This window comes from Anopheles funestus, chromosome 3RL, assembly GCF_943734845.2.
Source record: "Anopheles funestus chromosome 3RL, idAnoFuneDA-416_04, whole genome shotgun sequence".
In the NCBI taxonomy this organism is placed as follows: Eukaryota; Metazoa; Arthropoda; class Insecta; order Diptera; family Culicidae; genus Anopheles; species Anopheles funestus.
In genome coordinates, this window is record NC_064599.1 from 32,973,713 (window position 1) to 32,999,724 (window position 26,012).

Genomic DNA, 26,012 nt, shown 5'->3' on the forward strand with positions numbered 1-26,012 from the left:
GGAAAAATAAAGGGGGCAGCAGCAAATGGAAATGTTTTTCCAACCAGCGCACAGTTTCGTGAATGATGTTTACGAACCGCAAACCGATGAAATGGTTATGTGGACGTAGTAAAAAGAAATCAAAAATTTTAAACAAAAACACATGCGTAATATTTTTTACAAATATAATTTTCCATGACCTAGACCTGTGTCAATTATTTACAATTTCTTTGTTGCATTAATTATTATTCAATAAATTTTACTGACCACGGTCAAACCTGGCGCCCGTATTTGCAACCCTTAAAACAATTAACGCTTTTATTCGGCCGCTAATTGCTTAATTAACAGTAATACTATATCATTTCCATTCGATAAATTAAAATGCTTGTGACAAATTTAATTGAGCACGGTTCGTTGAATCATTTACGCACGCAAAGTACGCCGTTTTGCTATCGATTTAATGCAACTTCCGTAACCCATCGCATCGAATCAGCCAATATCGCGGATGACAAACACCACCACGGCGCAACAAACCCCACTCGCCAGACTCCCCTTCTTTTATGTCACAGGTAATGGACAATTGAAATTGATTGGTATAGACCTAAACAAGGTAGCTGGGCGTGTGTGACTGTATTACCATTTCCCCTTGGTTTCGCTTCGTGGACTTACCTGTAGTTTCACCAATGTGGGATGCTCAGTGGACAATTTCGCCAACAGTTGATAGTCCGATTTTGCCGCTGCTATTAACCATTCTTTGGCATTTGGATGTTGCATCTGTGACAAAAAAAAACAAAGGAAATGAAATATATTTAACGAGCTCTTCACACACACGTTGAGATTTTGTATCTCTTACCAAATTTTCAGCATTGATCGTTTCTTCCGCGTTCTGTAAATAAAACAAAAAAGATCGAAAATCATTATTACATACATCATGAACGAGTTGTACAAAGCTGAACAATCTTGACGAGTGGAAATTATCATACATAAATCAAATTAAAATAAAAACCTTCGCGCAACAGATTTACTGCACAATATTTAATGTAACCATTGAACAAAACTGTTGAGATAAGTTTGACAAAAAAGCAAAACGAAACAGGAAGGAAAAAAAACAGCCACACATTTTAAAGCAAAAGGTAATATGTTCACATCTCTCTACCTGCTCGAAGGAGTATCATTTCATTTGCATACGTCGACAAATTGTAAATCAATTGCAGAAGGTTCAGGTTCGAAACACGCTGCTAGAGGGGTTTTTTTGGTTTTGTTTTTGGTTTGTGTATTTTATTTTATTTTTGCGCGTTCGTGCGTTTACACGAAATGGCAGCAATAATCATAAAAAGTTGAATATTATTAGCCCGCGCTACAACCGACGATCGGGGTTGGGGGGATGCATTCCAGCTTCGGCTTCGAGGCAACCCTGCTTCGAATTATCACCGACACAGTCGTCAACACATCGCCGCCAAGCGTGAATGTTGATTGTAGCACATGTAAAGCCATTAAGATATTGGTCAGTTTGATTGTTTTGTATGCTTGGTTTAGTATTTGGGTTTTGATATTTCTCCATTTTACGATTGTTAAGGGTCTGCTAGAAGCTTGTAAGTTTTAAATGATTTACAATAAAAAAAAGCATTAGCTTGTATACATAACAGACCTCTTTAGGATGAAGTTTAAAAAGTAGTTTGAATTGTTTAAATATTTGATTAATTTTGAAATATTTTCTCATCACTTATACTAAACTATCATTAATAAAAACGGACCATGTTAACATCCGCAAAACATTGAAATTGCTACAAACTTTTGCTGTGCAAATGGAGACTTCAAACTTTATTTATGCATGTTGCCTTTTTGAACCGTGTATCAACTGATCAACATGTATCTCTTACAAAACGGTACATCCTGCAAACGGTAACTATCAGCACGGGCAACTAACATTCCACAACCAACTGTACTCCCCGCGGCAAAAACCTACAAAGGTACGGGACCTTTCAAATGGACATCGACAAAAATGTTCCTATTGATGGAACCATGTTCACCGTATGATACTGTTTAACTTTCAAACGATACACCGTATGTTAGAAACTTCCGAATATCGTTCATTACAATCATAGTCAAAAGTTTGTGGCTAGTGGAAGGACACTATATCCACCGGAAAAAGCAAACGCGAAGAGATAGAGAGAGAGAAAGTGAGAGAACAAGCGCAGGCATGCTTCGTCATTCGACAAAACCATATTGTGTGCCTGGGTGCAATAGCGGGAATGTTCGGGGGTTTGCCGTCTTGCAGAGTTCTTTTTCCAATGGGGTTAACTACAACCTGACGGACTCGTCACCGTCACCGGTCCATCGTTTGATGTTGTACGGCGGGTATATGGCATGCGCAACGATTTTCATCATCCACCGGCAGCAAGCAGTGGGCCGACCTAGGTGTATCTCCACCTTCAGCAGACGATCCTGCGCTGCGTAGCGTGAACCAAGATGAATGTTACCAAAAATGTTGCAGGCGAAGGTGTGGAAATTGTACGCTAGTTCATTAGACAAAGGTATCCACAATGTAATTCCTTTTCATGACAGGCGCAGCACCACCGGGCCTTGCCTTTTTGTGCGCCACGGAGATTACAGCCACACACTCGCCGTAGTCGTCGTCGTCGTCGTCGTCAGACACTAGTGTGTTCATGGTAGACCGTTCTTCATCGAACCCCGTCGTCGTCGTGTGCTAGCAATATATGACCGCGGGGACTAATGAAGAGCATGTTCGGGTGAATGACTACAGTTCCGCTACCATCATCATCATCATCACCATTGCCATTTACCGCTCCGGGTTCCTTACGGCACACGGTGGAACACACATTGAGTGCTTTTTGAGGTACGCCTGTACTTGACGATATACGGGGATAGGGTGATGAAAAGATGACAGCATTTTTACTAGAATATGAAACATTTTGTTACGTTCTGATTTTTGCAAAACCAACTATTCTTTAAGAGTTCTCAACATTGAGAAACTAAAAACTAATTTAAGCTTTGTTAAAATTTTAGCATTTGTACTACCATTATTTTATAGCATCTTTTCCTGCCCATATCAGAGTTCCTAAAACAAAAACTAATATTATCACTACTCCCTTAAAAACAGCAAAATACATTAGCTAAACCCTTCTTGCAAAAGGATCTAAAAACCTTGGTAACATTCTAACGGTGCTATGTGTACGCACAGAAAGACGATACTAACACGAGGGATGTAATCTGTGATGGACCTGCCGTAGAGCTTCATTTTCTTTCACCTTTTGTAGCGCTGTAGTATGTTAGCATATATTTCATCAAAATGTACTCCATTTTTTTGGGGAAGTAAAAGCGAAACAACCTCCACCAGTCTTGTGCGTGCATCAGCATACGTACCGATCATGTGTGGTGTTCTACACACCAAAGGGGTAACCCTTTTGAGTGGAGAATTTCAACAAACAGCATCATCCGTAGTACCGAAACATAAGGCACACAAGGTACAGGTTCCCTGTACTGGAGCCGGGCCCTATGCAAGCCAGCACTCCTGGGAGAATAGGTGGATGAATATATTTCGGCTAGATAATCAACCTTCCCGTTGTTCCCATCGGAACTTGGAACAGGTTAGACAGTAGTATCCTTTCGCCTACTCCCGGTAAACGGGTTATCCCTCTTCGGCGCGAATCGGCTACCAATCAGGGAGGCATCATATACATATATAGCTACCGTGTTTGTCGTATGTTTATTTGGCTAGTTTCTTTTGTTGCTTTGTATAACAACCAATCTAATCCTTTTTGCTGAACGATCGACGCATCGGTTTGTGCAGTTGTCGAAACGTACGGGCATACAGCCTGTACGAAGAAGTGCGTTGATTAAGTCAAAGAGGGTTAATTTGCATACATCGAATATTGAGTTCGGGTGAGTGTTGCAACCCACCCATCCACCCGAAAGACAACGGTACACTATCTGTCAAATTTAATACACATCCTCTTTCAATGGGCTTCTCCACCTTTCAATTTACATAATCTATGCAAATTCCAAGGAAACTCGTTAATTGTCTACCGCATCCTTCATATACCGGGTATTGGATGTGGAGTAGAAATGTTTAGATTACACCACCAGATTGTGGCAACGTTTGCTAGCGCTTAGGTTTTGCAAAGTATCGTCTACTGCCACAGCTTCATCCAGTTCATTAGAGAATCCTTGCTCAACCAATATGTAAGAATCCATTCCAAAATCTTCCCGCAGCTCTTATCTCCCCAATTGCGAATTCGGACATCTACGGAAATCGTTCCATTCTCTAGCCTCTTCCAGTAAAGTGTTGCGGGGGTATGAGGCGGAAACATGGACAGCATTTGCCGGGGGTCGTACTTACACTCGTCTATCTATAAATTATCCTACATGTGCAAAAAATGTAAATTTTACCCAACATGCGTGAATAAAAACATGGCGTACTAATTACACACATTGCATTTAAATTATGGCGTCCGCGTGGAAACGAAAATTAATTTTCGCGGAATATAAATTAACTGCAGTTAGCATTGCGAACCACTATGTGTGTGTGTGTGTGTGTTTATAACGATGTGCCCACCCGGCCACATGATAGTCGCACGCTAAAACCTTCCTCCCTGGGGGCCTTTTCGACGCAACTGTGCAAAACTCTCTTTTGCTTTCAAATAGCCCCAAAAACCCTCTCAGTCGCGGCTACGATGATGATTCGGTGCATTAACGGCTTTGACCGAGAGTTCCGCGGGCTTTTGGGAAAGGGAATCGTTTGACGATTGTCGGCCAACTTCCCTGTGTTTGCTTGACAGCCAGATTTACACCGGGACTACAATTACGAAGGCAAACTGCACGCACGCATTCACCAGCGTGAATCGCAAAAGCTTAACAATCCATGAAACCACCAGCGGAAGATGAGTTAAATGATCTTTAACTGATTGCGGTTAATTAACCGCTAAACATTTGTGCGCAATAATGATAGCGACTCTAAAAACATGGATCTCAACAACAACAGAAAAAGCCCACAACTAAGATATAAACTTACAACCGTTCGTTGTGGTGAAATTGTAACTCTGTCTACCAACGGTGTTGTTTGCTAATGAAAGATGGCGATCAAGCTCCTCAAAACACATCCAATACATTCAAAGTAGCCAGCTAATGATTCACAGTACGCGTTAAGTATAATTTCTATTATCAATCACTTTTTTACGCTTCAAATGTTCTAATTTCAGTTGAGTATGAATAATTTCTCGCAGAATACAAATCTTGCATTTGCATATGCATCTATATAGATAAACATATACGTTTTATGTTGTGTTGTCTGAAGGGAGTCTGAAGGGAGATCCATAGATCTGGATAAATCTTTGAAGAGAAATCCTCAAGAATTCATGAATCTCTATAACATCATGATTTCAACCATTTTTTCCAATGTTTTTAGCTTCTGCAATAACAATGTTCTGCATACATGATCTTTGTCGTTTGCCTGCCGTTTCAAGCCATTTTTGAAAAACAATAAAAACTTGTGGATAGTCAAACCTGGGTACAGAAGCGCGATCGGAACGAGATTTGGTATCAATCGAATCGTGTTAAAACCGGTTCTTCTGCCACGTACACACGGATTTAAGATTTATGTCTAAAGTCAAAAACATAAATAATGCGGACAATCATAAATTGTACGAGATTCATGTATCTATAAGAACTTTGGAGGATTAAAGAATCTTTAAGGATGTATGAAGCAATGAGTATTATTAATCTTTTGAGAGTCGACTCAGGATTAGATCCTTACTGAAAATTCATATGTAAACGACTCTTTTGAAAAGATCCATTAAACACAACACTAATTTGACGACTATCGCTATAAGTTTGAGACCTAGGAAACTATGCGAAAAATTTCCAAAAAGTGATGATCTATTTGCTTACTATAAACACACGAACCAACATTCGTACAAGTACGCCCTTGTAAAGTGGCATCGTTTAGGGTCTTTATTATCCAGCAACACAACGTACGCATCCTTCAAACCACTAATTTAAGGCGCAAGGCTCTTGTGCACTTGACAAACCGTCCACTACATACCGGAGCACGCACGCACTCAGACCAAATGCTCAAGTGAACGCTTGCGGAACCGTTTTATCCATAAAAATAGGACGTTCCCTCCGGCGATAAGTGTGCCAAATTGTGTGCCGCTATCAATTAATTTATTTCAATTTTTGGACAGTACACCCAACCCCCCACCACCAGGTATGGGAAAAAGCTCATCCTTACTGTTTATTATTTCCTACCATTCGTAATGCAAAATGGTAAACTCATTATCAACCACTCGAGGAATGATCCTGGTACCAGTTACCAGAGGGTAGACAGTACTGCTCAAAATATCGCTGTTTTCCGCTTGACTGCAACCGATGGAAGAAGCGCAACATTCAAGTGGCTTTTCGGGATACGTGGCATATATCCGTAACTCAGGGGAATCCAACCAAACAAACCAAACTTCACCGAACACTACAACCATGCGCCCGGTAGTGCTGTTTTGCATTTTATTTAAAATCATAATGATAATAAACAGCACAATTAAGTGCATCGCTGGCATGATGATGGCCCCGGTTTTTTGGGTTATTCTCATCGTAAGAACAGCGGTAACAGTAGCACGGCTTGATCTCTGCTGGTTCTCGACCTCTCATCCACATCCAGTGCCACGCGCAACGGAACGTGTCGGGTGTACCGCTTCACCGGTAGTCAGCAATATACACTTGAACTTTTGCACAATAGTTTACCCACAAGGACTTTTACCACATTTTCCTCAACGCCGACGCAAACACAGGAACCCTTGTTGCGTGCGTGAATTTTTGGGTTCATTCACGGAACGGTTCGCTTGATTCGAATCATCATGTAGGGCAGGGTTCAGTTATTTCAACCGTTTCCGGCATCGGTGATGGTCCGTGCCACTTTTGGCTTGTTTCCGGTTTCAGTTGTCTCGAGGCATCTTTCGAGCACACGCCAACCCTAGCTGGCGGGACACAAACGTGAATAGAAGTTGTGTTTTTTACCTCCATAACCACACTGCCACTACACTTCTGGCATTTTCTCCCCGCCCCGAATCCGTTCCTTGTGTGGCCACAACACTCTAGCATCGAAAGTTGTACAACTCTCCTTTGTCAGCTTACCACGAGAAAACGTTCGGTTTGGTTTTCCACACAGGTTCCCAACGGAGCCTTGTCCCATTACGCTACTTATAGCTAGTTTTTCCACGCAACACTCGTCCACACTCTAGTATCGTGTGTACGCTTGGCAAAAACTACCTTTTACCGTTGGTGCTGTATGTGCCCGATGCAATTTGCATATATAGTTGACGGTATTAAACTTATTTGCTGCAAACATACCCCCAATGCAAAGACACACACAAGAGATCGTGTAGGATCGCTTCTTGCATTTCGTCAGGCTCCTTGCCCACGGACATCTCTCCATCCCAATGTCTAGCCATGGTAGACACACATTGCATGCAGGAGCGTTAATATTGTCACTGTTTTGCAAAAGGATGTCCTAAAATAACCTTCCTTTGCGACAGTGAAACGAAACCGGAGGTGGTTTATTTTGGAATGGAGGATTCCGTTTGTCAAGTGTCGTGTAGTTGGAAGAGAAACCTGCATCCTGTGTGTTCGTGCTACATTTTATAATCGTCGTTCATAACGAAAACATCAGATAGTAAGCCGATTTGTGTGCGGCAATGCTATTGTTTTCGTCTTTGGCAGGAGTCAGGAAACGCTATCGGGAGTTAACGGACCGGCGAGAAACAAAGTAGAGCAACATGCCCGTACCCCGAAGGAACGTCGGTGGTAACGCTTTAAGAAAATCCCGGTTTCCGGCTTTTTGCGATTTGTTCTATTAAATGGTGAACTATTGCAGATGACTTTGGAGGATAATTAAAATTGTTTGTGTAATTGCCTAAGACATCGTCTCCACAAGAATATTGCTCAATCAACAGTGATGCTGGAATTTTTGCATTTCTCAAAGATTTTTGTCTGATCTGCTTTGCTAGTTTTATCCTCAAACTTGTTTCTAAAGTTGCACAACCATATCTGCAACAAAGCAAAATGCTTCATGTCCACCACGAAACAAATTCCTAGAATGCCACCAAAAACACAAAAAATGCGTCTCCCACAACAATACACTACAATAGCAAAATGTTTCGCTCTAATGGCCACACACATGCCATGCCTTTACGATGATATTTGATGGATATTGTAACGCACACGAAAGACAAATATTTGTAGTTTTTAAATAGATCTCAAACATGGATCGTTTTCAACTGACAGGCAGAAGCTGCTGGCACGTCGGCAGGAAAACAAATCTAAAGTGGATAATTTTTCATCAAAAAAAATCCCCACAGTAAATGAGACCATGGCCCCTCCGAAAAGGCCATCCTACTTTGGGTTCATCCGCCACACCGGGTGGCCCGTTCTTGATCACGAAAAGTCATGTGTCGCATCCTTCACGGCATCCGGGGACGCGTACATGTCACGGATCAAGCGCAAAGCTAAGTGTCGGCTATTATCCGGTTCTAAGCCAGCAGCCAATTGAATCCTCGGGAAAATCTTGGGAAACACGATCCGTGCCCCGTACAAATCGGAGGCAGCACAGCCGTACCAGCCGCATAAGAGGACTGTAACAAATGACATAATTTCCTCAAACTATTGACAGACTCGTGTCAATTGTTGTTTACTCAAGAAGCGATGAAGCGCGCACCCACGACAACAACACCGTGCCAGAGAGAATGTTGAAAATGAGGGCTATAATTCATAAGACACGATACTTCAACGCGTCCGCAATGGAACCAATCCACACTAAGCCCGGTCGATGCTGGCGACCAACGCCGCCGACGATGATGATGACGACGGGGTGTTGACTAACTAAAAATAAACCGATGAATTCATCACCCATCAACCTCTGGGCCCTGGGTGCAATGCCGCGGAGTGCAGAAGCAGTTGACAGCGGTTCAAGCAGAGAATCGGTTCGCTCATTGCTTCGGACAACCGTGTACCGAACAGTGAAACGATGGAAGACGGCCGTGGAAATCACAGCTGTTCCGAATTTTCCCCGATTTCGTGTGACATGCGAACATTTTCTTTACGATGAAGACAACGCGACAATATACAATAGCAATTAACCATGGTTTCCTTCGCTGTCCCTTCTTCATCTTTCCATCTTTTACATTAATTTTCCCCTTATAATGGAATCGACCACCAACCGATCCGTGACCATCGACCAGTTCATGCTCCTTACTAACTAGCTACCGCGATTTAACTTAGCTTCGGTCTGTCTTAGTAGAAATCTCTCTACTAATGGACTGCACCGTGACATGGACACGTTCCTCTCTAGGCCGAGATTTGTCGTTCACGTTCAAGTTTCCAACAGGCTTAGATGCGTTCGGTTGAAACTTTGCATCGGATTTTCGTCTCTTCCTCTGGCAAGAAACTTCAAACCTCCCCAGTCTCCAACGTGCCGCTTGTGATGAATTCATTTTATTTAAATTTAAATACAACCAAACAAGAAAAATTGCCATACGAGCCTTGCGTTTTCCCTTTTTTTGCCACTGACAATTCCCAGCTGTTGTGTGACAACCAAGCTGACGGCTGTAACAACAGGACATCACACACCGTTACAAAACCTTCGGTGAGCAGCAGCTAAGAATGGTCGATCTGCTTGCGCCATTGCTCCCATCGCGGATGTGTTTGTTGCTGTTGCGCCATTGTTCTTGTACACTTTCCCCAGTTTTTGCCATTAAATTGGTTCAAATCGGTAGGTTATCCATTTTGAACGTGGCACATTTAGCCCGCGACCTACTGCCATAGCACAGAGTTTTGCGGAAAATTTATCCCCGTTTAACGTCTTGCTACCCCTAGCAATACCCAGTTGTTAATGGTGATGTCTCGATGTTTGTAGCTTGCATTAAATCGCAAAAGAAACCAAAGTTATAATCGTAAACTGGCTGAGGAAAAGTTAAGATTCGTCCTACGCTTTTATGATCGAAACAAAAGTTCGTTTTCACTTTTCACTTTCCCAGGATGCATAAAAAGTTTGATTTAGAGAATCATTTTACAACAGTTGCAAATTTATTTTTATGATATTGTTGCTTACTTTCGAATTCTTGATTGTGAATAGGTTAGGTTACGTTATCAGAGGGGTGTTCTTGCCCTCTATCTTTTGTTGTAAAATTTGATACTTTTATTAATAGAAATAGAACTCATGCTTTGAGCAAATTATATAGAATATTTATATAAGGTACATACACAACCACTGTAAACCATTGCGCCACATCACTGATTGAAACATTCAAACATCATACTTCGCCACGGAGTGAGGATTCACTCAACAAACAGCAAACAACAGAAAAAAACACCGTAAAACTTTAGTTGCAAAACGTTTTTAATACGTTTCTATAATGCCTATCATTAAAATCATCAACTAATGAATTCAGTATTACGAATACGAAATTAAACGCGCAATAACGACCACATCATTAAATCGATGAGCGAAAAGAGCCCCTCTGGGCTAAATCACTAAAAATGAGACGTGAAAGGAGGACTAAGCGAAAAGAAGAAGGAAAAACAACAACCAGAACTCCTCCGAATTTTATCTACCGTCAAACCAGTCACTCTGGACCAACCGATCTTGACTGATTTCGTACGTCTGCGGAGGGAATTCTTCGCGTTACTCGCGCAACTAATTCCAGCATCCAACTTACAAGAATTGACTGCCTGTTCACATAAGTTTTGCATTTCTTTTAACGTTTTTCAGTGCGCCAATTCACTTTTCAAGGAAATACGCGTCAATATATTTGGGCCCGCCGGGCACATTTGGACAAAAGAACCGATCAGCGAACGGTGCATCTTTCTGCTGCTGGATTCGCTTATGATGGTATCCGTTACTAGCACATCCTTCCCTACAGCTTCCCTAGACATTGCCAGCTCGTCAACACGGTCCAAAACATGCGTCTCTGATTTGTAGCAAAACTTCATATTGACACTTCACTACACGAAGGCTGAAGACATAAAAAAATACAACCTAAAACCAAAGAAACATCCTTGTCGACGGTGGGGTGATGAGTAACCCATCACCTGGGAAAGAAGGGACAAGTTCACGTGCCTTTAAGACCAAAAGGAATACCTCCCATATGGCAGCTGCAACAACACTGTCAAAGGAAGTAATCTGGTGTGCTGACACACATTTACGCGCTACGGCAAAAAGGTCCTCCACCACGGATTCCTCAATATTTCTTCACTTCGCCCCCATTAGAACGTTCGCTCGCTCTCTCTCTCTCTGTCGCATCGAGGAAGCATTTGTTTTGCACCGTGTTTACAATCGCAATTAGTTCATGTAAATTCGAAATCATTTGTAATTGACATAATTGAGACTGGACATGCAATTACGTCGAAAGATTGAAGAACTTTCAGGTGAAAGGCCACACGAAATATTATTACCGGCGGTGGTCGAACCTTCCCATTTGCCATGCCACCCTCACGGGTGGTACGGGCAGAAGGGCGTGCGCACGCACCGTCCCGACCACCTTTACGTCCTTCTTTCCAATGTCCATTTGTTGGTATCTAGAAACCGCATGTGTGCGTGTTGTTCAACATACGGTGCGGTTGTACACCCGTATATTGACACCACAAGAAAGCGCAGATCGAAATTATCCTATCGAACACACACACAAACACTCGCAGGTCCCTTTGTGGCATTACAGCAGCAACCACCGTGAACCACTCGAAAAAGGCTCAATTGGCATAAACGATCCTGCCAAATGAAATGAGTTAATCTGCCAAACGCCTAACGGCAAAATGGACGCACACGTCAATACTGTTACTGCCACACGCTACGATGCGATTCTTCTAAAAGTTCGGCTGATGATGATGATAATGATGATGAAAACACTTCCTTTTCAGTTCAGACGATAGCCCTCGATAAAACGAGAACATTCAACAAGATTTCCGGAGAAAACGGAATCATTACGGTTGCTTCCTTACAACCCATTCGAACCCACCTGCAGACGACTTACCATGGCTCGAACCATGAATCAGACGTAGACGGACACAGAAACATTTTATTTCAATAAAAACGAGGTAAATAAACCGTCCCTAAGTAGCCGAAATTAACTTAGTTTAAAGTCTCATTCTTGATGCAATTGAGTTCATTCAGCAGCATCGCCTCCGCTCGGTTCTGTTGTGGTTCGCCATCAACATAAGAGGTTCTGTAGCGATCACTGATCCCGGGATGCGGCGATCGCGCACACTCAAAAGGGTATTTTATTTATTCGGCCGCTGCTAATTAGAAGACCTTTGGTGAGGTGAGCCGTCGCTTTTTGTGATTGATGCCCACCATGGGGAAGGGAATAGTGAGCCCAAGAATGGCGCCACTCATCAATGAAGGTTTTTTGGGGCCCACGGGAGTATCGCATTCTTTGATTCATGGCTTGGGTATTTGTGAATGAAAACATATAAAACAACACATCAAATTCACTGCTGTATGCGGTGAGTTTTAGAGTGCTGCTACGGATTTCATTCACAACTTCTCTGGCAGCTACCGGAAGTGGTATGAAGCTTTAGGAACTAATCAACTAAAAGTTTGATGGATTTCGACCATGTGGACGGTGCACAATCTCAGTGATTCTGCGTTCTTAGATTTGAGGTTTTGTTATTCGAAAAATGGTTTGTATCTCATTTTTTACCAGAAGTTCCACCAGAAGAAAGTATTTTTTTCTTTTTATTTACCATATCAATAGAAGTCAATTGAAAATAACACTCGATGTTTCAGAATCATACTCCATTTGTTTCTTTACAGAACATTTGTTGGAAATTGAAGAACAACATCCATCTTACCATCGGATGCATCCAACATCCATCGGACTATTCAGATGGAAAGTGAACAGTATAGTCAAAGAGAGCTCTCTTGAGTTATTCCCGAAAGACAAAAGATGATTGAGATATAATTCTTATGCATTTGAATATTATTTGCCCAAACAAGGCATGCATGTTAACAATTAAAATTACTTCCAAAAACAATATGGCCGTTGTATACCAATGAAAAAATCAAAGCAAGGTGCTCTATCAATAAAATGTAAAATATTCAAGGTTCTTAATTCAAAATCTGACCAAATTAATAACCAATTTTGCAAACCGTGCCTGAACAAAAAACAACATTCCACATGTTTCACCCGCCCCTCCAGCCCGGAACCTGTTCCATTTACTAAAGGCGTTGTGTGGACAAAACATATTTGTGTATTGTCAAGATTAATGCATGCGTCGTAAAACAATCATTTTGATGCCATCCTTTTATCGCGCCCAAATGATCGACACATGTTCGAAGAGAGTCCGAAATGAAAGCACGTGATGACGGTGCAATTTCCGTCCATCGATTGGTACGCCTAGAGATCGCTAGACCACAGCAGCACTAACGATCGATCGAGCGATACAATGTATGCGATAGGTGCGTTCAACACACAGCATCACGGTAATATTGTCTCCAGCTGATAGTTGTGAGTGTGCTCGAAACATAAGATAATACGTTCTGTGGACTATCGTGAAACCGTTTAATCCCCGTGGACTGGTGACTGTGCAACTTTTTTGCTGCTGCAGGGAGCATAGATTCGTCGAAAACATCACGATGACCTGCACGATGAAATGGTCTAATACATATATACATATCTTGGGAATGATAAATTAAGTTCACCAGGGGCCACGGAGACCACTTGCGGTGCGCTGTCCGAAGGTGGAGGTGATAACATAAGGAAGGATTCGAACAGGATAGTTAAGCATGCGCTGGTGCCTGAATGTTTCGCTGACACAGTAGATCGAATGCTAAAGCGATCGATCAGAACGATTTTATCAAATAATTAAACTCTTCCATAGTTATTAATTACATAGAGCGATGGTTAAAAGGCGAAAGTGCAAAAGAGAGAGAGAGAGACTTAAAGTAAACGAAAAAGAAAAGAAACAAATATGGCCCAAGTAAGTTAACCGATCAGTTCCACCGGATAAGCAGCACCCGATATCTGTGGCACAACTTTTTTGGGTAGGCGAACGCGAGACGAATAGGCAAATGACACAAACCCCATTTTCCCATTGGGAGGTCGAATCTTGCCTTTTCAACGAGGTAGGTATACACGGTTGCTGTAGACGCGTTATCCTACGGTTCGCTAAATGGATGCCTCGCCCCGCTATTTCGAGCAGCATAATTGAAAATCAATAAATCGTATTCAATTAAATAGAAATTAATCGTGCGCTCGGATGGCCAAACAATCGCTATCTAAGTGATATAGGGTAGCTGATCCGGCGAACGCCGAAGTCTCGCGCGGACAATCGTGACAGAAGGTGGGTCCGGGTGGAACCGTTTTGGAAGCGACCACAACACTAGTAATAATTTATAGTTTTGACAGCTTCGTAAGCTTATTTGTTTTCTTCGTAGATGTGCTGTAGCATCGTACATTTCGTTCCTTTTTTTTCTTCAACTCCGTCCATCATCAGGCTTTTATAGGCTGCGCGCAAAGTAGTCAGCAACATCAGCATTTGGAAGAAGGTGACGAAAAGGGTCACACGCACACGGCCGTACGCGGTTCGAACATCGAGCAGACAAATCCGTGTGGGCACAGGAAGAAAGGAACTACAAATAAAGATGCAGCGTCACTGCTGAAATGGGAACGCCGTCAAAATGCCATTTTCTCACCGGGTGGGGACGAGATTTTGGAGGCTTTTGAAAAATTGATATTATTATTGAATGTTTTACCACCAGCTAGTTGCCATTATTAACATTTTTAACACGCTTGTACATATATTTGCGTTTTGTCTAGGGGTCTATAAGTGGTTCCCATCGCAAACGAAGGCAGTACGGTACACGCCACGACACGGTCATAGCTTGTTTAAAGCATTTTTTAGGATTGCTTTGTTTTCTTATCCTTGTTACGTCTGGTTGGTTTGCAGTGATTGGAGTCGTTACGGGAAAGCAATCGGATGACTGACTTTGCGAAATAGCGTGATAAAAATTCCACATTTTGTAGCGATCATTCGTCAGTGGTATATTGTATAATGGGTTTTAATGTTAAATTGAAATAAAGAACAACAAATATCCCTACACGAAATAGGCAAATAATAAAAATAGTAGAGAGTCAAACACTTACCTTATCCGGTTTCTTTTTGCCTATCGGAGAAGGTATTTTGGCCTCCTCTTCCGATGCAAAACGATTAAACTTCATCATCTTTTCCTTCACACTCAATTTGTTTTCTTCCGATGTCACCGCATTACTGTCCTCCGTTGTCGCCACGGCCACATTTTCTTTATTTTCACTCTGGGTTTCGCTCACCGAACTGGCCGACTTTTCATCGATCGAGCTTTGGCGCGAATTCGAAGCGATACTTCCACCCGATTCGCTCATCCTTTTCCGGGGCGGAATGGCAGGAGGTACACCTTCATCATACGGTGATAACATGTCCACGCTCAGCTTACGACCACCGTCCGGTGGAAGTGGGCGAGTGTCATTGCTATTGCTGCGCACGAGCAAAGCGTTCATTTTCCTACCGTCAACACTTGCAAATTCACTACCGAAACTTATTTCCGAACCACTGCGTATGTAATCGGAGCTGTTGCGCCGATTTAAAGCGATACTGCCACGGGGACTGCCCTGATAGGAAACCGTGTCCGGGGACACTATCGGCGGCGGACGGTATGGAGGAGGTTGGCGCATCGGTGATGCTTCACCATCGGATGGAAGCATTCCGTACGATCGCGATGCCGGACTCATCGGGGCCGGTGATTCGGTGCCAGAATCTTCCGGTGGAATACCGTTGTAATATTTGCGCCGAAGAACGAGATACTTCTCGGTACCTTCGTGCTTAACCGATGCTATTTTGTTTACATACTCCTTAAACCGTCTTCTGGCTACATCTGTAAATGAAGAGAACAATAATGGTGATTAATTCGCTGCAATATATGACGCATAAACACATTCCGTAACACTTTTATCAAGCATTCGTTCGATGATAAACGATGAATCAACAGGTGGCTGTACCTGCTGCACGTACCTTGTGTATCTTTGTTTGTGAGAAAGCTGCGGAAATGTTTCACCAGCATATGATTTGTTAGCTTATAGTTGTTCTGCACCATAAACTTTCTTATTTCCTCCATGGAAAGTTCTTTCGGTTCGTTTTCCATCTTTAATAGTTGTAAAAACACTTCTCACAAGCACACAACACAAAACTATGTAAACAAACAGACAAACTTGGTTCCTACGTTAGGTAACCGTTTTTCTGGAGGCTAAAACAATTTATCTTGCACTTGTATGGACACAACACTATCACTTGATGAAAACTAACAAACGTTGCGAGATATTTAACACTAAATTACAGTAAATTCACACGTTTTAAGATGTTTCTTTGCAGCTTCTACACAGATCCACAGAATCGGTACAAACGTAAACAAATGATTTTGACATTCGCGTTTCGCCACGAACAAGTTTTCGCCCGGCGCCCATGAATTCGCCGCTCGCAAGCAAATGTTTACAGCGGTACTGTGTTTTTGTACAGCGGTACTTTTTTATGCTGCATCAAAGCGAAATTACATTACACCTGCTGTACGTTTACGAAAAAGCAAAAAATTGTTTGTTCAAACAAAAAACCAAACAAAACGCAATAAAAAACAAGTTTAAAATATGAGTGGCATAGAAAATAGACAGTGAAACTTAATTAAAGATGAGTAATTACACTCAATAAACGGCACGGATAAATCGCAAGCACATGAACACGTTACACCATGTTACACGGGTAAATTTCAACACTTCTAAGCCACACGGTTTAGATAAATCGGTTTCGTCTAAAGCATTTCGATCGAAATTAATAATGTTAGACCCTTTCATGTGCTGTACAACACGAGTTTTACGCATTATAAAGCGCTCAACAGTAGCAGCGGTTGATCGATATGATGATGCACAGGCAAGTGCAACCGGGGATACATTATTCCGAACTGGCGACGCATCACTTGCACATGAACATTAGTTGCCATGTAGACGCTATTAATAAAAATTTGTCATCCTGTTTGCAGATTTGCAGATCGCGAATCCTTTACAACTCGTCTCACTGGTGCGGCTGTTCGTCTGAGTTAATTTCGGACCCGCACGACAGCATTATAAAATTGTGCCTAAGCGTAAAAATAACACGCCTGCATTGGTTTGCATCTTAATCAAGCTGACGGTATTAATGGGTTCAGTAAATTGAGTGAAAACATCGCCATGTGGCCACCATTTCCAGACGGTTCGTGAAGAGGAAGATCGGAATGATTGCAGTTTTCGATCTCAATTTATCCCCGTCAAAACTGATATCGGGTGTACCTTGTGATTTGAAATAATCTTGCAAAGGACGCGGGTGTGAATCAATTGTGAGGTGTTGCCCACGTGCATCGTTAAGAAAGAAGTCTTTCGTACTGCAACAAATCAGTAAAGCTTTCGCGAAGACTTCATTTCGCTAAAACAAATAGACCATTCTTCCAGAAAATGTTGTACAAATTAAAAATGAGATCTAAATTAGCACGTGTTTATCTCCGGTGTACAAAACCGAACTACTCAAAAGAGACTCTGATCGTAACGGATTATAAGATGGATTGAATTGTTGAAACAAACAATTAGACAAGCTAATTTATTTTATTTCTAGTGCAAAATTTTACGCGAAAGCCCAACTTTGAAGATTGTTTGACTACCGAACAGTGTCCCCAACGAATATAGACCTAAACGCTCGCTCACACACAGAGCCTTTCGAAAGTAATCATCACCGGCGATGCGAACGATCGCGCTCCATTTTAGTACGGCCAGCTTTCGACGGACCGACTTTCCCGCTGGACTTTTCCCACCACCTTCTCTAAGGGCGAGCGCACGTCCTGTAGTTCGGGGCACGCTGGTGCGAATTACTACGCGACCACCGGATCCCCTCCCCACCGAAACAGTGAAAGACCACCAAAAGTGATCTTCCAAAAACGATACGACTAATTAAAATTATGGGACCTACCAAAAAAAAACCCAAAAACAACGCTCGTCGCCTTCTTTGCACACGTACACAGCCGCCCAGTACACCCGGTGGCAATCGTCGCGGGCGACCTTTGCTTTTCGGCTGGCCCCGTTAATTGCTTCAACAAGACGTTAAATCCCGTTTCGTGCTATTACGTGACATCAAGGCGGGTCCTCCCGACGTCGTCTTCGAACCCCTTAAACTGCTTCCCAAGTTTAAGGGGTTTCGTTCACTCTTTGATGACACCGGATGGTGAAGGTGTGGTGGTCGGATTAAATGGTATAAGGAATTGATCCGACTGGCTAAAAATAATCACGGCTACCGAAATCTAACACCACACTGAATCGTCGTTGTTTTTGGTAAATGGTAAGTCATTCTTAAAGTTGTACGTCTCTTCGATCGAAATTCTTGCCCAACGACGTTGTATGGTCAATTGCATAATACAACAGAATGGAACATGTCTTCCGCAAAAAAAAACTTAGGGATTAATGCATTTGGAGTAGAATATTATGTATTGTTGTGAAACTGCAAAATACCGATCTGTCGACCAATCTGACCGAAAGTCAGATTTTACGCCTCTACATACATCGTTGGGGTTTGGTAAGCACTTGTATCGGTCTGTTACGGTTTTCTTCGATTGTGGTCAGTTTGCAACTGCAACTCAGAGAAGGGATCTATAATTTATCATATTTATAGATTATTTACATACAAATAGGCAACTATTCGCTCATTAATTATGAAGCCGAGCGTCTTCAGAAGGGGTTTTGCAATGATTTGGCTATGTACTAAGGTCGTGTATGTTATGCTGGTGGAGAATATAGTGATGGTTGAGTGTTTCTCCGTCTAAAGAAAGCGATAAGATTGTGTTCCAATTTCCATGTTCGATTTCCTCAAACCAGACAATCAATGGGAATGAGTGTTGAGTGCTTGAATTGAACTCTTGCTGAGTGAAAGTTTTAAGAGAAGTGGAACAAGTTTTTCATTTAAAATTACAATGTTTAAAAAGAAATACTCATCCAAAGAAAGAAAATGAAAGGAAAGATCTCAATTCTTTTATAAAATAAATTATATTTGATCGTCTTAACTAGATACGCTTCTTGTTAACGTTGTCTTTCTCCAGACATAAGCAAAAACTGCATCTGCTGTTTAAGGTTTCTCAATATTTCTTTTCTCTTCTTCTGTTACAGTGTGGCACACAAACACAACAAGGGATGTTTTGCATAAAAGGGAAAATGTACAACAACCGAAAAAATAAAATCATTAAAAAACACACACCCGCAACACGAGAAGTGACGCACTAAGGCAGTGCTTTGTGCCAAATGCATGTCGCTCGTTGTGCCGGGTGATGTATGAAACAGGAGCCTGCTCAATATCTCTCCATGACATATAGCCATTCCGGCACTGTACGCTCCGGGCATCGGTTTCAGCCAGTGTATTGCATTTTAAGAAAATTTTCCAATAATTATCCTCCAAGCGAGCTAATTACGGGTGTCCTTCCAAGAATGGTCTACTTGCCGAAGCTATTTGCATCTTTCAAACAAGCACGACATCTTGTTCCGTTACAACATTGAGCAAAAGCGATCCACGCGTCATAGAAGTCGGGACTTTAGAACGAAACACCGCAATGTACCGAAGATGGGGTTTTCCTTGAGACTGAAGACCGAGTAGGGAAAAGAAAACCCTCAAAAGCGTGTTGGGCATGTAAAGAGTCTCATCAGAGCACATTTTTGGGAACGTTTTACTTTATAACCGATAACCCAAAACGTGGCGCGGGTTTTCTTTCCGAAGGCCCCGTAGAAACTTCGTCTTCAAGTTCGTCGAAATGCTCAACCAGGCTGGGCAGAAGATTGAACCTCATCCCAGCCCAAGACAACACCGATCCATCCGGGTGCCGTTTCGGGGCAAAGGGCTAAGCGGAAGTCTTTAAAACCGTTTACCATTATTTCCCTTTTCGACAACGATGGGTTACGTTTCTGACGGTGGGCTTCATTCGATGAGAATCGTTTTTGTGTCCTCCGGTCTCCCAAAAAAGGGAAGCCACTGCGTGATGGTGGTCAATGGGACCAACTTTGAGCCCGCAACTTTGATGGCGCTTTGTGTTGTGATGTGGTCCCCGTTGAGGGGGCCGACGATAGAAATGATTGCCGACGGATCGTTTCCCCAACCAAGAAGCTAGAACAACAACGAAACAGATGCTCAAGGAAATAGGGTTGCAAATAGGGAAGAAAACGTCTTAAGAAAAAGGCAACCGGTGTTGGAAAAGTTGCCACCAAAAACTAAGGGCACTTTCGGTCAACCTGATAGAACCCGACCCTTGGCGCACTTTCCTGGCGGTGTAAGCGGCAGTTTAATGAATGGTAAATATTACGAACGCTTCTTGTAACACTTTTGCCTCAAACCTAGAACATACGCGGCGGCGCCTTCGATTGTTGACCCCGTTTTTTCTTATTCGACATTGGGGGGGTGCAACATCATGGCCAGCAGAAGTGAAGTGTGAATACGTACACGTTTGTCTGCCGTCTAACACTCGGCAGAACAGATAAGTGCCGGCGAACATGCGGCCACGATGCGGAAGCGGTCCCCTTTTGATTAAACCAAAGACCATTGACCATTTGACGTAGAAGATAGTGGTATTAAAAATACAAATTGATGCGGTCACTACCAGCATAAGACAGGTTGTTCTGCGTTACTTTTTGTTACAACCGGAACACTGACTTTCAGCATTATTATTTTTTTTTTAGCTCGTTTGCTGATTCCCCGAGGTTTGTCGCGTAAGATTGAGTTGGCCTTGTGCCGAAGAAAAGACTTAGATGCTATAAAAAGGGAATATTTTTGATCATATTTTTTCAGCTGCGCATTTATTTTCCGGTGTTTGTTACGCGCTAAGCAGAGAACATAAAATGATATTAATGGTAATGGCAAGCTCTGGTGGCGATTTGATGACTTCTTCGCATTGGTGAGTTTGTTCTCTATTTTTTAATAGCTCAATGGGAACCGGCTGCAAGTGTGCCACAAAAGGTAACAGTTCTGTAAATTACAAAACAATCGCAAAACTTGCTTGTAACAAGTGGATAAATTTAATGCAGATCTTAGTACGACTGTGTTGTAACTGTTTGTAAAACAATCGGGCTTAGTGTTATGTAAAATAAACATTAATTTCATGTTTCTTTTGTGTGTTTTTCTTTTTGTTGTAAAATAAAACAAGTTTAACTCCCCGCGTACGGACTAACGGAAGAAACAGTTGCACCTAAAACCCCACACTGGTTAGTGGCAATCTGTTGAAGGAACAGATTTCACGAAGTATGTTGCCACCAGCAATCCAGTAACTCCTGCCTCATGGAAAGGTGAAATTTTATATTTTAATGGTTATTTTATTAGCTTAGCATCGGGTTTACCTTTTGCACATTCGCATCTGCACAATTCCTTGCGAGTCCTGCACTTATGACTGCATCGCTTGGTGCAAGATACAAAATGAATGTTTGGGGGCTAGACTTCCACTTGCCTTAAGGTATCTTATTCCTACCGTATATTGTTCAGCTTAACTTAACAAACTTTATTTTGGTTTTGTTTTTCTTGTTTTTTTTTTATTTTGCCCAACTTCCACCCTTTTTGCGAAATAGCGGAACAGCGTTGGTCATGTTTAACAGCAATTGAACATATTTTTTGGTTAGGTTGTGCTACGGGAAAACATAGCAAACATAACAAGATAAACAAGCAATGGAAAGCAGTGAATGTAGATGTGCGTGTGTTTACCAGGGAAACTATGAGCGCTAGAAGAAGTTGGGTAAGATTTGCCGCAAATGGGAATAATGGCAACGACCAAATGCCGTAGTATGAAACACAATAGCAATCTTACAATCTTTGCTCAGGAGTTTATTGGGGTTTTTTTTAATTTCTTTCATTTTCAGAATGAAATTTAATATCGTAAATACTTAAAGCTTGCCTATAAAGTTAATAAATTTTATAAAAGTTTAGCAGAATTTCTTTTTTTTGTAGTACACAACAATAATACTATTTCTAGTGTACAAAATAGATAATAATTTAATATAAAATGTAGAATAAATTGTACATCTTACTTTCACATTTTCAAACTTTCGGTATATAAATTAAAAAAATCATTTTAATTTTCCTTATATTTTTCCCCTTTTTTTGGTTATTTAAGTAAATAAGACTATTATCACAAATGATTCATCATATCTCTCATGCAGTGTTTTTAATGTTTAACTCTACTGTAAGTTCACTTGAACGGATAAACTTTCTCAACTTTCTAACATTTACTGTCACTCTTGGAGATGTAAGAACTCTTCACCAACTCTAACTTGTTGTGTGACTGGTAATTTTGAACACAATTCCAACAGATCAGTGGACATGCAAGCTTGCCAAAAAAAAGATGCAGAATCAAAAAACCAACACGGAAGGTACACCGTGTCAAGCACATGTGAGTGAGCCATCGCAACGGTAAGCCGTTCGGTTTGGATAACGAGTTATGTACACGGTCACGTTCCGAGCGACAGTAGTCCGGACTGGCCTGGTCCGGATACGGCACGCTCGACCACGATTACCACGGTTCACTGGCAGGAGGAGTTCGGCGGCGGGAAGGATTGCTCAGCTTGCACGAGCGCACGTGCGAAGGATGCGACCGAAAGCAGCAGAACGGGAGCGAACGAGCAGAACCGAACGGGCAGAACAATCGCTCGGCTTGGTACATAGCTCGTTTGCCGTTTATGTACGCCTCGGGACATCATCCGAAGCCGAAAAGCGACTCCGCTCAACTCAAGCCAGCGCCACAGCACTGGGCGCCTGTGCCAAGGCAAAAAACCGAAACCGACCCCTACGCATCCCCCCCTTCCCCTCCTGCCCCCCTTCATCGGTTCCCCTCTTTCTGCTTCATCTGCTTGTCCATCTGCTTCGCTCTTCTCTGGCACGGTGCGAACACAGGGAAGGATCTCGGATGTCACAGCATCGGGCCACCCAACGTCACAGCATATGTGGAGCTGCGGCAATGAGTCACATTGGCTAGGCTTCAGTGCTAAATTGCATACCCAGCAAGTCAAACATAAATAGTTTTTCCCAAAATAACCATTTCACCTGTGTGTTATCCGTTCGATATCAAGTGGCTTCTTTGAGAGATCTACCAAACAAAAAAAAATTAAAAGCATCGTTCGTTGATCGTGACATAAAAAAAACCTTGGGAAAAGTAGATCACTCCACAATGAGTTACCAAGATTTTTCCGCTGCTATGTGACTGTTTTGTTAGCTCGTTATAATTGCACACAACGTCATAAATTGTATGTCAGCACATGTTTAAAATGCACCCATCGAACATACCGTCCGTGTGACCGAGTGATAGTGATGCGCGATCGCGACCAATGATCAGCTTAATAATCGTTTCTGGGTTTCGTGGTGCATCTGCTCGCAATGGGTTAAGTAGCAGGTTCGGGTGCGTTTTTTTTGCGTAGTGCGATGTCGAACACAGTTTGCACCCGTTGAACACCTTTTGACGAATGTTGACAGTTGACATGCCGTGGACATGATCATCGAATGGTGAAAACGCCGCCCTAGCAAGAATGTACATTTTTCGTGTTCTATGCTTGATGATGCAGTAGGGATCGTCCCAATAATACAAAGCGGTAATAACGAACAAGAAAGACAGATCGGTAACAGGTTGATCACAAATAAAGGTGTTTTATTTTCTGGTAGTAGGAATGGTGTTCCTCATGAGAAAAAATACGTTGTGATGCAAATGTGTGTAAATGTTTAAAATAAATGATTCCACATGGATGTTGAAGTGTAGTAATTTCCCGATCCAAGTGTTACACTGCGCTAGTGAACATTTGCTTGGTGTGTTAATAAAGTTTACGGCACACTAGAGTAAGCAAGATAGTGCGGGCGATTAGCATTTGTGATATCGTCCCAAAAAAAACGTTTGGTTTCCATCATGGACATTCCGGGTGTTACCGAGAACTGGGAGCTGGAGGTGAATCCACTCATGCAGGAAATGCAGTCTGCTCATCGTGAAGATGAGTATTTTAATCCCCAAGAGGTAAGTGCAGCAATCGTAAACAGACGCGAGGAGGCAAGTTGAATGATAATTAGCCGTTGGCACTATTGCCACTTAAATAAATAATCCTACCATTTGCCGTTACAACAGGGTCGCCGCATAGTAAAGCTTCTAATCCGGTTCTAATATTCATAAGACAGTATCTTCGTGTGTGTGTGTGTTACGGTTTCTAATTACCCGCGGAAAATGACCGAAACAACGTGCATACATGGCAGTTACATATTTAAAAAAAACAGCCTGTTAAAATGTAAATTTACCTGACCGAGCTAATTCGCTGTGAATCGGCGGGATTAAAGGGTGAATAATACCACTGATTTTGGTTTTTATTGATCATCATTCATATGAATGTGTGAAGAATTTAATTTATTGTGAGGAATGTTAAACCAGAGTTGTTTCAATGCTTTTTTATGGAATAAATAACATTGCTTGAATTTTATATAAATATTTGTTTATAATTTATTTTTAAATGGTTTAAATAATAAAACGTAATCTAAAGATCTATTATTTATGTCATAAAAATACATGAAAGCAAAACAAATTCGATAGCAAAATATTTCTAAACAAAAGAAAAACAAAAAAACACAAAACTATTCCATCGACCAACGCTAACTAATTGAGCCGTTTGCAGAGTAAAACAATTCCACAACAAAGCACCTTTTACCATTGAAGCAAGCCAATGTTCCTCAAAAGCATCGACGCATTACATTGTTGATTCCCGGGGTTTTCCTCCTATCCCTTCGGGCATTAGACATGTAAGCGTATTTTCCAGCAGTTTTCCAACCCCTCGTACCGGAATGAAATTTGTTGATTATCCGTACGAAACGACTGCCAGAGTGATTACCCTAGTTTATTAGCCAAGAACGGATGCCCGCCCGCCAAACAACCGTACTAGGATCGTACTGGCATACGGTACCGTGGAATCGTTCCACGGGCAGCAGCATGTTTCAACAACTTTATTTTTATTAACCCATTTGGATCATTAATATTCCGTAGTTGCGTAGTTCCCTGCGAAAGGCCACACCACCGCTTCTACCGTTCGCTGCTACGCATCTTCATTATGAAGTTTTGCTGTCGATGTCTAATGGTTGAAATGGTTGCATTCGTGGGCAAATGTTTGAAACATGGATGCAAATTATAACCTAATCAACGGCACTGTCAGAGTGTGTAGTTGCCCGAAGGGGGATTGTTTTTCGGTGGGTACCGTACCGACGGTTAGAAGCTGTGAAGGCTTCCATGTTATTTTTTTTTTTTGGTATTCGTGTGATGATTCTGGAGCAGCCATTTTCGTTCTCATCCACTGTGAAAAGCCTTGGTGAAATGGTAAAACTGTTAACTGTGCTTGCTGGGGAGTTTGGATCAAAGAATTAAAATTATCATACGTTGTCACATTCGTACATTACGTTAATAATTTTGTCCGTAGCATACTGAGAATGTTGTACGGAATTGTTTGTGTAGAATTCCAGAACAGCCCCCTTTTTTTCTCAAAACTATTTTACGATTTATTTCACTTTTCAAAATTTAAAAAAAAAATAGAATGAATTTTAGGATATGTATTTTTTTAACTAATAAAATTAAAATAAGATTTAGAAATAGAAAAAAGATAGACAAAACTCTACAAGTTTAAAATAAAAATAAATCTTCTTCAAATTACAACGAAATTAATTTAACTGAACAACATAGCCAACAACACTTTCACGATAGAAAGACAACAAAAATTACAAGTTATCAAAGTAATTAAAATTCAGAAGTTTAATTATCAAACATGAAATTTTAGGATATGTATTTTTTTAACTAATAAAATTAAAATAAGATTTAGAAATAGAAAAAAAAAGACAAAACTCTACAAGTTTAAAATAAAAATAAAACTTCTTCAAATTACAACGAAATTAATTTAACTGAACAACATAGCCAACAACACTTTCACGATAGAAAGACAACAAAAATTACAAGT

At 41.5% G+C, this 26,012-nt stretch overlaps 2 protein-coding genes across 3 annotated transcripts in view; one reads left to right on the plus strand and one right to left on the minus strand.

Annotated features, from left to right (window-relative positions):
• LOC125770003 (ankyrin repeat domain-containing protein SOWAHA-like) overlaps positions 1 to 16,419 on the minus strand; it is a 62,937-nt gene extending 46,518 nt beyond the window's left edge. For both annotated transcript variants that reach the window (XM_049439141.1, XM_049439140.1), the window contains exons 1-4: positions 16,030 to 16,419; positions 15,129 to 15,892; positions 833 to 865; positions 649 to 753 (exon numbers count right to left, since the gene is read on the minus strand). In XM_049439141.1, the coding sequence (XP_049295098.1) occupies positions 649 to 753; positions 833 to 865; positions 15,129 to 15,892; positions 16,030 to 16,159 (1,032 nt within the window). In that variant the 5' untranslated portion in view covers positions 16,160 to 16,419. The remainder of the gene's footprint in view (positions 1 to 648; positions 754 to 832; positions 866 to 15,128; positions 15,893 to 16,029) is intronic.
• A 7,443-nt stretch (positions 16,420 to 23,862) lies between these two features.
• Positions 23,863 to 26,012, plus strand: part of LOC125770836 (homeobox protein araucan-like) — a 112,844-nt gene continuing 110,694 nt past the window's right edge. The window contains exon 1 of the mRNA XM_049440847.1: positions 23,863 to 24,043. Coding sequence (XP_049296804.1) covers positions 23,939 to 24,043 — 105 coding nt within the window. The 5' untranslated portion in view covers positions 23,863 to 23,938. The remainder of the gene's footprint in view (positions 24,044 to 26,012) is intronic.